Source organism: Propithecus coquereli, unplaced genomic scaffold (assembly GCF_000956105.1).
Source record: "Propithecus coquereli isolate 6110/MARCELLA unplaced genomic scaffold, Pcoq_1.0 Scaffold427, whole genome shotgun sequence".
NCBI lineage: Eukaryota > Metazoa > Chordata > Mammalia > Primates > Indriidae > Propithecus > Propithecus coquereli.
This window is the reverse complement of record NW_012150030.1, coordinates 637500-652916: the sequence shown is the minus strand read 5'-3', so window position 1 is coordinate 652916 and position 15417 is coordinate 637500. Positions and strand designations below refer to the sequence as shown.

At 34.7% G+C, this 15417-nt stretch overlaps 1 protein-coding gene across 3 annotated transcripts in view; it reads right to left on the bottom strand.

The window, feature by feature from the left end:
• The window catches only part of MIER1 (mesoderm induction early response 1, transcriptional regulator), a 59794-nt gene that overhangs the window by 31052 nt on the left and 13325 nt on the right, over positions 1-15417 (bottom strand). For all 3 annotated transcript variants that reach the window (XM_012653782.1, XM_012653780.1, XM_012653781.1), the window contains exons 3-6: positions 13054-13199; positions 2935-3096; positions 2111-2243; positions 295-359 (exon numbers count right to left, since the gene is read on the bottom strand). In XM_012653782.1, the coding sequence (XP_012509236.1) occupies positions 295-359; positions 2111-2243; positions 2935-3096; positions 13054-13199 (506 nt within the window). The remainder of the gene's footprint in view (positions 1-294; positions 360-2110; positions 2244-2934; positions 3097-13053; positions 13200-15417) is intronic.

The window sequence follows — 15417 nt, the reverse complement described above, 5'->3', positions numbered from 1 at the left end:
GGGTAACAAAAGCTTAATTCAGCACTAGTCTAGGACTAGATCAGATGTAGATTTCTAATCTTAGTTTGACTACTGACTTTCTCGACAAAGTCTAATTTTTTCCATACTATCATTTCATTTTATAGAAAAATAAAAAGATATCTCTCATCCAGATGTTTGAACATTTACCAAACACTTAAATATCACACAAGGGTTTACATCAACTTCATCAATATACACAGTAAAAGAATAATTACACTCGGCTTTTTAAATATGAATTTATCTAAGTTTGGGGGAAAATATCATTCTAACTACCTTTTTCCAGTCTTCTGATGGAATATAATCTTCATCTTCTTCTGATTCTTCTTCTATTTCACTATCTAGAATAAATAAGACACCAATACTATAAAATAATTGCTTATCCTACCCACATCTATATGCCTGTGTATTATATCTACTTTAAATATTTGGATATACCCAAAGGTATCCAATGAGTTAGGCCAAAATATTTCTAATCAAATAATCAATACCCTACCACTAAAAAAAAAACTGAAAACCCAAAAAACACCAGAAACCAGTATGAAAAAAACCCATAAACCTAGGCAACTGCATTCTCATGAAATGAGTTCCTACAAAAACTTTAGAAAAAAATTCATTTAGAGTCTAATCCTCATTCTGCTACCAACAACCTAGTGACAGAATAAATTACATGATCTCTATTTCTTCACTTACAAAATGAGAGTTTGGACAAAACAGTGGTTTACCAAACAGTGGTCCTCAGAACACTAGGAATTTTGTAGCACCACTTTAGGAGAAGCATGTGAAGGGAGTGTATGTATGAAGACCTCCATTGTCCCCAACCTCCATTTTATTCAGAGCAGGCAAGCTGTTGTTTGTTTATACTTTGGAACGAGAATGTATTTACATAAAGGAGTGGGAATTCTAAAACCTATTAGATTGTTAGCATTCTTCTCAAATCTAAAATGACACATAAACTTGAAAAGGACATTACATCTAGAAACCAATTCTTCCTATGGGAAAGCTAAGATAGGTGGCATATGTATAGCTTCCATGCGTATATAACAAACAAAATACCAGATTGGAAGTATGAAATAAATATTGTTTCAAGAGGCAGAAGAGCCACTTGGCATCCCACTCTTAAGCAAACTTTGCCAATGGATCTGCTCTTTGTTTAGCTAAAGGAAAAAATATCACAACATTTCCTCCAAACTTAAAATTAACAAAATTACTTGTGTTAGAGAGTAACTAATCTCTCCTTACACCAATACATTTTTCCTTTGAACCAGATCTTTAATCAAAACTCAATTATCATACAAAAATTATTGTTAGAAGTACTATATCCACTTCTAAACTAAATGTATAACAAATCATTCATACAAAGCAAGAGTCACGTTTAATCAGTTATTACTTTACTACATATTCCGTAAGAGGCTATTTTTCAAGTGTTTTTCTTTCTTTTTTTTAAGTATGGAAATTTAGACCACAAATTTAAACTAATAACACTGGTAGTTGACTTGTTCTTACCAAAGAGCTGTGTTCTAGAGTAACAATTTGTGCTTAGAATGAAACATGGTGGAGCAGGTGAAACATGCAAATATTTAAAATACATACATTAAATGTTGTCCTGACAACTGGCCATCTCTCACTAGATCATAACTTAAGAAAAATGAGGAGAGGTCCTTCTAAGCATGATGTATTCCTACCTCAAGAATCAACCACTTCTTTAGAACTGGGAGCTGCTGACTAAAGAAAGCAATGCTTATGAACATACCTAAAGAAGGCTAAGAACCAAAGAAAGTAGAAAATGAAAGCTAAGGGAAGGACTATGAGAAATAAAAAAGATGACCATGAAACAAACATTTAAAACAGGCAGGGAAAATACAAAAAACACACAAAGTCAGTAGTACATGATACAACAATTACCGCAGTGTGTTCACTGGCGACAGGACCCTGGCATTGCTAAACTAATAATCTACCAAAAAATCCATTTACTATTGAAAGAGATTTCAGAGTAAACAAATTCGAAAGATCAGTGGAAAAAATCAGCATTTTAGGTAATATATAGAACAATAAAAATTATATTCAAATTACAGCAACCAATAATACTTACTTGTATCAAAATATTTACATCGACGTGGACGGATTATTTCTTGGGCATCTTGAGAAGCAACAGATTGTGATGGATCATCATTGGAAGACTGAGTTTCATCCTCCTGACCTGATGAATCCTTTATATTCTCTTCCTGTACAATAATAAATTAATTTTCTTTAAGATGTAAAGAAAACTGTTGCAGATGAAAGGTCGTAGTGTTCAAATTTTGTTCAAAATATAACCAGAAGACTAAAATGAATACACTAAATGTAACGTGGTATTCTGGGTTGGCCTCTGAACAGGAAAAAGTATACCAGTGGAAAAACTGGTAAAATCTGAACTGTCTATAGTAGAGTTGAAAGTATTGTACCAGTGTTGATTTCTTAGTTTTGGTAAATATACTATGCTTACATGATGTTAACAATAGGGGAAGTTGGGTGAAAAATATAGAGGAACTTTCTACATTATCTTTAAACCTCTTCCATAAATCTAACGTTATTTCAAAATAAAATAAAAATAAATACATAACTGCCAATTAGCCTTTATTATTTAAAAGCAATAATATTTTTTTAAAAAGCTGGTATAAATTATTTAGAATAAGCACTGAAAACAAAGAAAGCTGGAATGACAGAGACCAAACTATTACCTCTCAGGAGGGGATTTCCAACTTTTATATTACATATTTCTATAATATCTTGATTTTTAACATCTAAATTTGTTACTTTTAAAATCAGAAACAGTAAAGATTATAAAAATAAGTAATAAAAATTAATGTATTAAGAAATTTTAACTTCAATAAGAATGAAGACAACAATCTTAAACATATATGTATATAAACTTACTTTATTTTCCCCACTACAGCCACTGTTGTCATCATTATCAGCATCTTCATCATCTTCACCTTCTTCCTCTTCTTCTTCCTCTTCATCATCTTCTTCAGGTAGTTGAACAGAACTATTATAACCATAAAGGCTGAGCAGTTCATGAATTGGCATGTCGCCTTCCTAAATAAAGCAAAATAAAAGTTAATTTCTGAATCAGTGGATTTTCAAATTCCTAAGCTATAATTCACAAATCTGTAGAGTATGTATTTTATATTAAAAAAAAGTACTCTAAGAACTATATCAAGAATTCTCAAATCATAAAAAGTGAAACTGAAAATATTTCTGAGACCTAGGAATATCCTAGTCTTTTAAGTATCTCTATAAAACTAAACAACTCTAGTTGCTAACAGAATCTTTTAAGTATAATTAAAAAGCGACATTGGTCTCAAACTGGTCTTTTTGCAATCAATTCAGCATATGTACACTGACAGTACACATGGATGTCCACACTTAGTAAGAGAACCATACTTAATTTGGGGGTAGAAAAAGAATAATTAGAAAACAGACTGTAAACTAAGTTAACAAACCCAGAAGGGGAGAAGAAATTCATAACCCAGCCCAAACACATTCAAAGAAAAACAGCGATGATATATAAAAGAATGATATAGGATTACATTAGCCACATATTCTTTTCTATGGTTATCTCTATTTACATATAAAATCATCTCATGTAATCCTTACTATCATACAGAATTGTTATATTATCTCCATTTTGTAGATGAGGAAATGAAGGCTGACAGATTAAACAATTTCTTCAAAAATCACACAAGTTACAAGTAGTAGAGCCAGATTTAAACAGTCTAACTTCAAAATCCCACACTCTTATCAGTGTACCATGGTGCCTTAGCCACAGATCTCCCTCAAGCCCTAAAAAAAAAAAAAAATACCCTCTGTGGATGAAATGAAGAAATATCCATTATGCAGTGAAATGAAATCAGCTTTCTATAGAAGGTACTCTCGTATCAGTAAATAAGTGATGTAAAGGATCAGGGAAACACAATAGAATTCTGATTATAAAAAGAAAATTTAACCTAAATCATCTGAACATATATACACATACACTCTGAAGCAAAACAGTCAGAAAAGAGTCACTTTAGAAGCTAGAAAAATGGTAATCATAAAATAAAACATGTTTTCTATTTCTCCAGCAGTCTGATTTATTCAGAAATAAGTCTAGCTCATGTGTGAAACACACTGCAACAGTGCAGAAGGATTAATCAGACTGGATCACATAACCTGATGGCACTATCACTTAGATCATAAAATGAACCCCCATCACTCAGAATCCACGCACGAGAAGCAATCTAATGATTGTAATCTGGAGCTTTTCTTATAGAAAGAAATAGGAAGAAAATGTCTTTCTATACTTCTATTTCACATTGTAAATGAATATTCTGGTTACAAATGAGTTTGTGAATCTATTTCTGAAAGGGAAATCAATTCTGAGAGCGCTAATAATTTGCAGAAGCTACAATCTGAAAAGTGGTAACCATATTAGGCAAGGTATTGCCACTCGAGCTGAATGACCAGCTGGCACACTTAACTGACAGTTCCTATACCGTGGTTCTCAAAGTACAAGAGTGCTTTAGGTATTCAAGGATCTGATCCATGCAGATCTGTTCCATGTACCAAGGACCTGGTACAAGACACTGATATTTGGGATTGAAGGAGTCAGTACTTAAGAACTGAATCAGAACCTCACATTCCATTTACAATGTGAAATAGAAGTGCAGAATAACATTTTCTTCCTATTTCTATCAGAAAATCTTTTTAAGATAGAAGTAGAATAAGAGAAAGATACAGAAAAGGCTGCTTTTATATTAATACACAAGAATAACAAATAGCTGCCATAAAGTGTCTTCTACATGCCAGGCCTTTTGCTTTCACTGTCTCTTTTTCTCTTAAGAATGAAAGCAGAGTCAAAACATGACAAGATCTCATTAGATCTTTATAAGTAACAGATGGAGTGTTTGCTGCCTTTATTTGCAAATAAGGAAACCAAGCAGAAAGAAACATCATGCACTGATACAGATTTTATTATAATTCCTAGACCTCTTAATCCCAGCACATATAACTGTCCTTAAGCTCACATCCTACATCCCAAATCAGAAGTAGGTTTAGCAAATGAACTCATTGCTGTGAAAAAGAGCCACTAAAGTCACTAGTATGTAGCTGGGCGTGGTGGCGAGCACCTGTAGTCCCAGCTACTTGGAAGGCTGAGGCAGGAGGATCACTTGTGTCCAGAAGTTTGAGGTTGCTGTGAGCTAGGCTGACACCACGACACCCCACACAGGGTGACAGAGTGAGACTCTGTCTCAAAAAAATAAAATAAAAAAAAATAAAGTCACTAAGAATAAACAAGGGCCCAAACAGGAAAAGCACTTTAGCCTAACAGCTTGCAACATTTACATAAGCCTTAAGAATTCATTTTCTTATTTCGTATTTATTTCATCCTCAAAACTATTCTAAATACGTGTTACTACTACCTCTAATTTTTACAATTGTGTTAACTGATACTTTGAGGCCACACATCCAATTAAATGGCAGCACTCTATTTTGAACTTGTCTTCTGATGGCACTTGGTTTCACTCTAAGAGGTAGATTATAAATCAAATAAATGCCCTTAGGCTCTCTACCATTGGTCTGTCTTATTCAAGGGTATTAAAATCACCTAGAGAGCGTATTAATACAGGCTGCTGGGCCTCACTCCAGAGTTTCTGATGTAAGAACCTGCATTTTAAAAAAGTCGCAGGTGATGCTGATGCTGCTGGTACGGGACCACCTTGAGAAACATTTATCTCACAGGTCTAGGAGAAGATACCTGCAAAGCAGCCTTTCCAGTGGAAGGTAATAAAGTTTGAATATTATCTTTAATAAAGCTTATCATGTGATATATGATATACTTATCATATGACATCTAGCTCAATTATCTGTCAAAAGGATAGGTGACATATTAGCTGCATGAAAAGGATTTTTTTTTAAACCATTATCAAGAAGGTAGAATGTCTGATACCCATAGTTAGATCAAGATTTTTCCCTCTTGGAGACACAGAGAAGTATGACTCACTTTATAAAAATTCATTTCTCAAAGAAAAATTCAGCAACACTTCCAATATTGACTAAGCAGAGAAGAGCGAGACTCAAAAGTGGCCTGATCACAGTGCCTTCAGAAGAGAAATGCTTAAATTAGAAAAAAAACAGCAGAACTGGCACAGATGGAGAAAAGCCATTCAAGTCAGAGGAAATGACAAATGTACAGGTATAGAAACAAAAATGAATAATCAGGTCACTCTGATTAGAGCAGACATACTATCTGTAGTAATGAAAAAAAATAGCATTTGAGAAGGCCATCGATTGATTACTGAAAGATCAACTATAGATTACTGAAAGTCAGAGTTGGTATTTTTACCACCTTTGTCTAGTTTTACCTAGTTTCTAAAGAGATATGCTATACTCTACTTTTGACTGAATTTAAGAGTATTTCTGAACAGTTATTAACACTATGGGAGGGCTTGGGGGAAATTATACACACAATAAAATGTTCAACATGAACTTAGGTAGGGAGAGATTTGGTTTGCCAAGGAGACTGAGCTAGGTAGGAATCTACTGTTATCATTCACTACACATTCACCTGTAGTATGATCAGAACCTCAATTAAATTAGTAGTTGTGGGAAAGAAAAAAACTGAAGAAATCCTGCAGAAGAAATCACTAAAATTTTACCAGGGGTTAGGAGTGATGGAGGTTATAGTGATGCTTAAGCCCTGCTTCCATACATTCCTTGGACCCAATTACACATTCATGTAACTTCTAATAAGGTTTCTTTTTAGTCAGTTATTTTTAGATGAGTTCTATCATGTGTAAACAAAATACTCTTGCCCATTCCATCAAAATGCTTGCTTAATATTATTAGGTATCAAACTCGTAACTTAACCTGTCACCCAATATCAAGTTAGTAAGCAGCAAGGAAAAAACAATCATTACCACTAAGAATACAAGTTGGAGCTTGACAGTGGTATGAAAGATATCATATTTGATCTAAGGCATAAAGTGAAGATCTTGTAGCAAACACTAAGCTACAGCTAGAATAAAAACCAGAATCAATTTTGCTGAGGAATTCTGTTTCAAATTGAAGTAGCATTTATTGTGTCCCTACTTTGTGCTAACTGAAGTATTTAAAGATTTAGCAAGAATAAACAAGTACCATGTAAGTATTATTTATTGTTAATCTGCTCCCCAATGCTTTCCTACTTTCTTCTACTTCTGCACTCATCTTCTCCTAGGAAATGTTCTTTCCTCCATTCTAAGCATCTATTTTGACTGAAAGCTCACTTTCTGGACCGTAGTTTCTAACGCAACTGGGATCAGTGCATTCTCTGGCCATAGGTTTAGAATGGGCACATGACCTAAGCTTGTCTGTGGTTTGTTTCTGGAATTTTATCAACCAAGCTAAAGAAAGAAAGACAGACTGTCCCAAGCAGTAAATGTGGGAGACCAAGGAAATAATAGCATTATATGAAAAATGCTGGTCTTACGAAAGAAGCCAGCCATGTAGAAAAATATTCTGGTGGCAATTGAGTCCCTGAGGACTAGATATATTCCTCCCTTAATAAAATTCCATGAGCCTTCATTTTGTCTAAGCTAGTTCATCATAGATTTCTGTCTTTGCACCCCCAAATTCTGATGCTATAAATAGTACTGATATCCCTAAAGCAAATATTCTGTTCTTTCCTTCTAAAAAAAGCCTTAAGGATGAGTAAAACTTGGTCAACGGTACATTATTATATTAGGAGCTGTCAGTCACCTGTTCCAGAGAATCTCTCATTAGTTTGTATTATCAAAAGTCTGCATTCTACCAGGTACTAAGGGGTTTTCTTCAACTTAAATTGAAACATCACAATAAAGTGGCACAGTCTTGTATTTCAATTCACGTAAGTGTTAACAGTACACAAATAAAGGAGCACAAAGAGAAAATTATGGGTCCAGTTGTAGGTTTTCACAGTTGTAGAGTACAGACCTCTTTGAGAATCTTATAAATCATATAACTACTAAGATTTATTTAGTGATTATTATGTGCCAGACATTAGCTAAATGCCTTAACTACTGAAGATTAACAATGTTAAGTAATGTATCCAAAGTCACATGCTAAAATTAGTAGTACCGCTGAATTAGGAACCCAGGCAGTCTGATTCACCACATTACAGTGCCCTTTAGGTACATATGCATACATACTGCCTTCCTCGAAACCTACCTTTAGATTAAGTATACAACATCCTGTTGTAGTGTGAAATAAGATGTGCTGGGCTGACAGACTATGAGGAATAAGGAAAATGGGTACAGTAGAAGATGAATAATAATACAGGAATGTGCACTATATTGCAGATTGTGCTTTAAGAAATTAGCTGTCTAAGTACTGTAACAAAAAAAGGGGCAATCATGTCTGCATAAGCTAAAGGGAGACTGGCTGGAGGTGAAAAAGTAGACTTTTTAAAAGATAAAAACATATGAAATTAAGTATGTCCTAATTTCAAGACAACAGGGTAAAGTTAACAAACACTAACAGACAATAGTTTCATAAGGTTGGAGTGGCATCCATTTCCTAGCTGCAGAAGAGGTGGTTCCTTCGCCCTCACATCAGAAAGTGTCATTAAGCACTGACTGAGTGTGACAGCAGATGCTGGCCTTCAAGTCAGGGCCATGTGGTAGATATACAGAGCACTCCTCTTATATCTGCTGTACTAAAACTGACTTACCAATAAATGCTAATCAAGAGGGGAGAAAAAGGAAAGAGGCTGACTTCGAGCCAGGAAGGCCTAAGGGACCATATCCAGATTGGACTAGGGAGATGGTTCCTAAGGTAACCAACCTCTTGGGGTTGGGGCTTGACTAGAAGATAAACTATGAAGGGATGGGGGGAGTGAACACATTTGTTATAATCCCCACACTGAGGTTTCTTTTGTATCTATATAATTCATGTTGTATGTATACTTCAGAAAAGATCTCAATCTTTTACATTTTAATCTTTATTCTCTGGATGAAATATGTCTAGCACTTTGGAGTGTATATTAAGTATTGATAATGTAATAGTGTGGTTTTTCTAAAATATATTTAAATACATTCCAGCTGTGCACAGTGGGTCACACCTAAAATCTTAGTGCTTTGGGAGGCTGAAGCAAGAGGATCACTTGTGGCCAGGAACTTAAGGCCAGCCTGGGCAACACAGCAAGACCCCATATCCACAAAAACATTTAAAAAACTAGCCTGGTGTGGTGGTGTGCACCTATAGTCCTAGCTACTCAAAAGGCTGAGGTAGAAGGATTGCTTGAGCTCAGGAGTTTCAGGTTACAGTGAGCTACGATTACACCACTGCCACTGAACTCTGAACTGGGGAACAGAGCAAGACTCTAGCTCTTTTAAATAAAAACAAAAAGATACCATGATCCTGATCTTTCTTCTCCCAAATGGATGGCTAGAACTGTGCCATTCAGAGCCTCTGAGTTTTCAGAGTGCATTTGGAAAACAGTTAAACTTAAGTACTGTTAATTATAGCAAACAAAAGTTTATTTACTACGGGAATGATTTTGACACCCTTTCTAAGATCACCACAATAAATTCTAACCTATATATCTGATTCTATTAAAACATTTAAATGCCAAACTTATATAATTACAATACATTTTATATTGACAAGAAAAATGCATGAAAATGTAACAATATACATCAAAGCTTCTATCAAAAGTTTTCACTGAAGATTTTAGAATTCAAATTGAATGAACACATGCAATGCAGTTATTGATAACTCCTAAAAGAATTTACTGTCAGAATTTTGCCACAATTAACATCAAAAATACATTTCATGCAATCAAAATGCCAGGTGAAAAACACTTTACCAATTCCTGACATAACTAATATTTTGCTTCTATAAAAGCAAGCCAGTAATCAACATGACAAAATCTTGTTCACTATGTTAATAAAAGCAAAACCCAGTTTGGTTTGCTTCACACCTAAAGAGTTTGTAAGTACAATAAATCCAATATATTGGCCCTAAACTTAACTTAGCTTCAGGTTATAGATGAAGGCATTACTGATTATGTGCTACTTAAACCTAAGCTGTAGCTGTTTCTGGGAGAAATTAGAGAAAAAACTGAGAAAGCATAGACTGGCTGAAAGGATAATAAAGGACTGGTTCCATTGTCTTTTTCTTCCTTTCTCTATTCTCCATAAATAATTCTAATTACTATTTCCTAAGGAAGCAAATTCAAAAGGAAATTTTTTTGGGGGTGGCTACCAGGGACTGAGGAAGGGGGTGGAAGAAAGGAGAGAGAAACAGGAAAAGGCAATGACATGCCTGAAAGTCTAGCAAAGCCCATTAGTAATTTTATACTAATTAAATGTAACAGCCCATTTTCTGAAATAGAAGAAAATAACCATCATTCTACCTTATAACCTATTACAAACTGTACTTAATTATTTCCTCTTGCTAATTAGTATCTGCATTAATATAGAATATGATAAGAGGAAAAATATAAGACTTTCCTCCTTTACCTTTTATCCCATGGATAGTTTATTCAGAAGCAGAAAATACATTGAAAGTGATAGAAGTTTCTGTAAATGTAAGCAAATAACTGAAAATAATTGCCTTCCCACTTCACAAATATAGGAAGTGACTGTGATTAACTGCTAAATCAATTTTTTCCTTGATGCTCATCTAAGTTCTGAATCATCCAAGCAAATTATCCCTGTCTTTTGAATAGTTTCCCAGCCTCTCACTTTTAAAAAAGAATAATCTGATTCCCAAGCTCTTTGTGTGCTTTTTAATCCATTCTTGAAAAGCTTTTGTGATAACCAATATATATCTTTGCCACTAAGACCAAGTCTATTCTCTGGCTCAAAATAATAAAATATTAGATTGTTTAGGAGTTGTGAATTAAGCCAGCTCTAATCACTAAATGATCCAAAATGACAAGATGTGTATAAATAGTAATAGGACTCCTTCTCAAGTTCTTTAAATGTATACTTTAAAAAGTTCCAAAGTACAATTCTGAAACACAGACTAGTTTTTATTACAATAGAAGTATCAGCATTCACTTTCCATAATACTATATATTCCAAATTCTTAAAAGCTAGCACTATGTCTTATTTCTTATATTCTTTTTATCAAGTATAGCAGATCATATGCATAATAAATTTTATTAGCACATGACAGACTGATTTATCCATTCATTCATTCGATACTTTTTTTGAGTGACCACTCTCGCTAGGTACTATAAAATATTTTAGTAAATAAAACAGTCATGGTCCCTCCCCTCATGACACCAATGGAGCACAGAGATAAATTAAACAAACCAATGAAGGATAGAGATAAATTAAACAAACATATAATTACAAATTGTTTAGGTATAAAGAAAGCATTCAAGAGGATACAGCGGTTTAAAAAAGCTAATTAGGGGGCAGGAAAGGCCAGTCTGAGAAGGCAATACCCAACCCAGAGGATAAGGAGCCAACCTTGGGAAGGACACACCAGAGTGAGAAGGAGCTGAAAAGCTGTGAGGCAAGAAGAAACTAGCTCAAGAACAAAAGCAGCTAGTAGTATGACTATAGCACAGCATAATGGGCAGTGCGATACATGGACGAGAGGCTGTATCATGCAGGTGGACTTGCTGGCCAGGTTAAGGAGTCTGGATTTTCTTTGGAGGTGACAGGAAGCCAGGATGTTGATATAAACTGATTTATATTTCGAAAAGATCATCACGGCTGCTGGGTGGAAATATCAGGAGAAAGACGGTAAAGGAGGAAATGGGGAAACCAGTTAGGAAACCACTGCAATAGTCTAGGCTAGAAATGATGTCAACCTAGGCAGAGATGGAACAGAAAAGACACATTTTTGTGGATAGAAATGACAGGCTTATTTAGGAATTGGATATTGGGAATGAAGGAAGATCACTCCCTGGTTTCTAACTTAGGCAACAGTAGTACCATTTTTTTACTGACAGAGAAAACACGAAAGGAACAAGTAGAGGGAGAACAACAGTCAATAGTTCTATTTTGGAAATTTAAAATTTACAGATGTCTGTTGAGACATCTGCACAGAAATGTCAAGGTAGATAAACAAAACTAGAGATAGTGAATAAGTTAATGCTAGAAATATAAACTAAGGAATACTGAGCACACAGACACCATGAGAATAGATCAGATCACACAGCTTAGTATAATTGTCAAATTTGGTGTATCTGGGGGTGGTGAACCCCACCCCCAGATACTCTGATTCAGTATGCCTGTAGAGAGGCAGAAGAATTTGCTTTGTAAAGTACATGGGTGATTCTAATGCAGCTGACCTTCATACTACATTTTGAGAAGCACTAATCTAGACAGAGGTAGGAGAGAAAAAAAAAGAAGGTCCGAAACTGAGAATTGGGAAATGCCAACATTTAAACCTTGGGTAAAGGGAGAAGACTTGGTGAAGGATACCGAATAGGAACAAAAAGAAAGGAAAAATTGGACAGTGGGGTACTCCAGAATTCAAGTAAATGAAAGGAGTGGTAAACTGCATTGAATACCACTGAGAAAAAAGTAAAGTGGAGAGAGAAAAGTGAACACAACAATGGATATAATGAAAGTCACTGGTCATCATTATGGGAAGAGGCAGAGATAATTTAGAGCACTTTAAATGGGAATGGGAAATGGGAAGTGAGGAAAATGATGACAACTCAAGACATTCTTCCCTCTGAAGGGGAGTAAATAAAAGGTGCAGCAATTGTGGAACAACAGAAGGTATGTGAGAGTAAATTTAGAATCCCTTCACAGTCCATTTTTGACCCAGATGTTTGGGTGTTTTACCAAAGTTACTACCTGAATTCTATTATGTCACATAATAAAGTTTTTTATTTTTTGTTTTTTTTTAAAATGCCTTTCACTTCAAACCTTAAACATCCCACCTATGGTCACGTAGAATTTTTCAGTATGGACTAGATATAAAACAAGTTTCCCCAAAAAACAAAGAGATCCTAAATTTCAAATGTTTCCTCTCTTCACAAAAAAGTAATAACCACTTCATCCCCTAGCTCTTAATGTTATTTACCCTTGCAAGATCCTCTATTTCAGAACTGAAGTTTGTTTCTCCTTCCATCATTTCTTCCTCTTCTAATGTTCGTTCATCATCAAAATCATGAACCAGCATGTCAGCTGATGGATCAAATTCATGGTCATCTGATGTTGCTGAACCCCCTGGTAAAGAATATTTCAAAAAGTTTGGTAAACCAAATTAAGTGTATCTTATTAGTATTAGTTTAGTGTATATGCTGTATTTATTTGAAGCTGGATAAAAGTCAAAACTACCAGGAAAAAGCTATGCATTGCAAGTATTATTTATTATTTTTAAAAAGTCTTGCCCCTACTCATCACCATTAAAAAGTTCTTCAAAAAGATTATTTTTTGCCCTGTCTCACCCCTATATATTCATAGTTACAACTGCAAAACTAAGAGAAAAATGTTTATAAACAAGAGTGTTGGCTGGGTGCGGTGACTCACACCTATAACCCTAGCACTTTGGGAAGTCAAGGTGGGAGGATCAGCTTGAGGTCAGGAGTTTGAGACCAGCCTGGACAACAGCAAGACCCGTATCTACAAAAAATTTTTTAAAAAATCAGCCAAGAGTGGTGGTGTGTTCCTGTAGTCCCAGCTACTCAGGAGGCTGAGACAGGAGGATCATTTGAGTATAGAAATTGGAGGCTGTAGTGAGCTATGATGCTGCTGTACTTTAGCCCAGGCAATGAAGTGAGACCCTGTTTCAAAAAAGTGTGTTGTGATTTTGTAACTGTGAAATTTAAGTTGTAAAGAATAAATGGGCATATCAAGTAAGAATAATCTTTTTATATGGGGAAAAATCATAATTCTTAACCATTTGCTTAATGTTTGATAGACCCAATAAGTATGAATCCCTCTGACCCCTGAAAAGAATATAAGTTGGTCCTCCATATCCGTGGGTTCTGCATTTGTGGATTAAACCAACCACTATCAAAAATATACAGAAAAAAACCTACATCTCTACTGAACATGTATGGACATTTTTCCTTGTCATTATTCCCCAAACAATAAAGTATAACATCTACTTACATAGTGTTTACATTGTATTAGTTATTATAAGTAACCCAGAGATGATTTAAAGTATACAGGATGATGTGCATAGGTTACATGCAAATACTACACTATCTTATACCAGGGACTGGAGCATCCACAATTTTGGTATCCATGGGAGGCCCACAGATACCGAGGGATGACTGGTATAGTTATCTGAATACAGTCAGTTTAGCTGCACTCAAATATTATTCTTCCATTAGCACTTCTTTGAAAATACATCTAATATTTGATTAGCTGTCCTTGACCTAGCTGATTTTGATCTTAAATAACTCAAAGAGTATAAAAGCAAAATTTATTAAAATTGCATACAGAACTCTTATCAAAGGCATTAAAATAATCTAGTGGGTAACTGATGAGTAAGCTAATCTATTTTTAGCTTGGTGGTTGAGGAATATTGCTGGACTCAATAAATAGGGTCAAACTTTGTAATAGTAGACTGTAAAGGCTGGGCATATATATTCTATAAAATATCCCCACATTTGACTTATCATCGAACCTAAACTTAAACTTGCAAAAGCACTGTTTACTAATAAACAAATGAATACTTAACATTAAAAAAATTAATTAGCAATTTTTTATCAGTTTAAGCTGTGGAAGGTTATATATTACTAGATGAACCTGTCCTTTCATTACACTCCAGCAAAAGAACACTTAAATGTCACAAAAGGGTTTTTACATCAATATACGCAGTAAAAGAATAATTACACTTCTAGTTGGCATTTGTAAATATAAAGAAAACAAAAAAGGTGGGTTATTAGTAAATTATATAATTGAATTTATGCTTTTGAAGTGAACTGTTACGTAAGTAAAACAAAGGGATATAGAGGCCAATTTCCTGAAAACCTGACAATTATGAAAAGGGACAGGATTCTTCAGTCACTTCCCACAAGTTTTAGAGTAAGAACCATTTTTTGAGTAGTTATTATGTGCCAGATAGTATGCACAAGCACTTCACGTACATTACCTCAATTAATGCTCAAACAATCCTGTGAAGTAGGTATTATCACCCATTTAAAGAGAAAAAAACAAAAGCAAGACTCAGGGAGGGCTTAAAGAGTTTAAGTAGCATGTCTAAATCCACAGAGCCAGTAGATGGCAAAGATGGAATTTGAATCCTGGGTATGCTAATTCCAACACCTACCCTTTAACTGCACTCCAAACTTCCCGTAATTCATGTAAATATCCTGCTTCAAAGAATACTTAAGGAGAAAGCCTGTTTACTAAGATGAGCGAACTGCAAGCCAGGTTAGATGGCAAAGCACTTAGAAGTCATTGTGCCCTTTGAGAAGCGTAAAAAAATATAAAA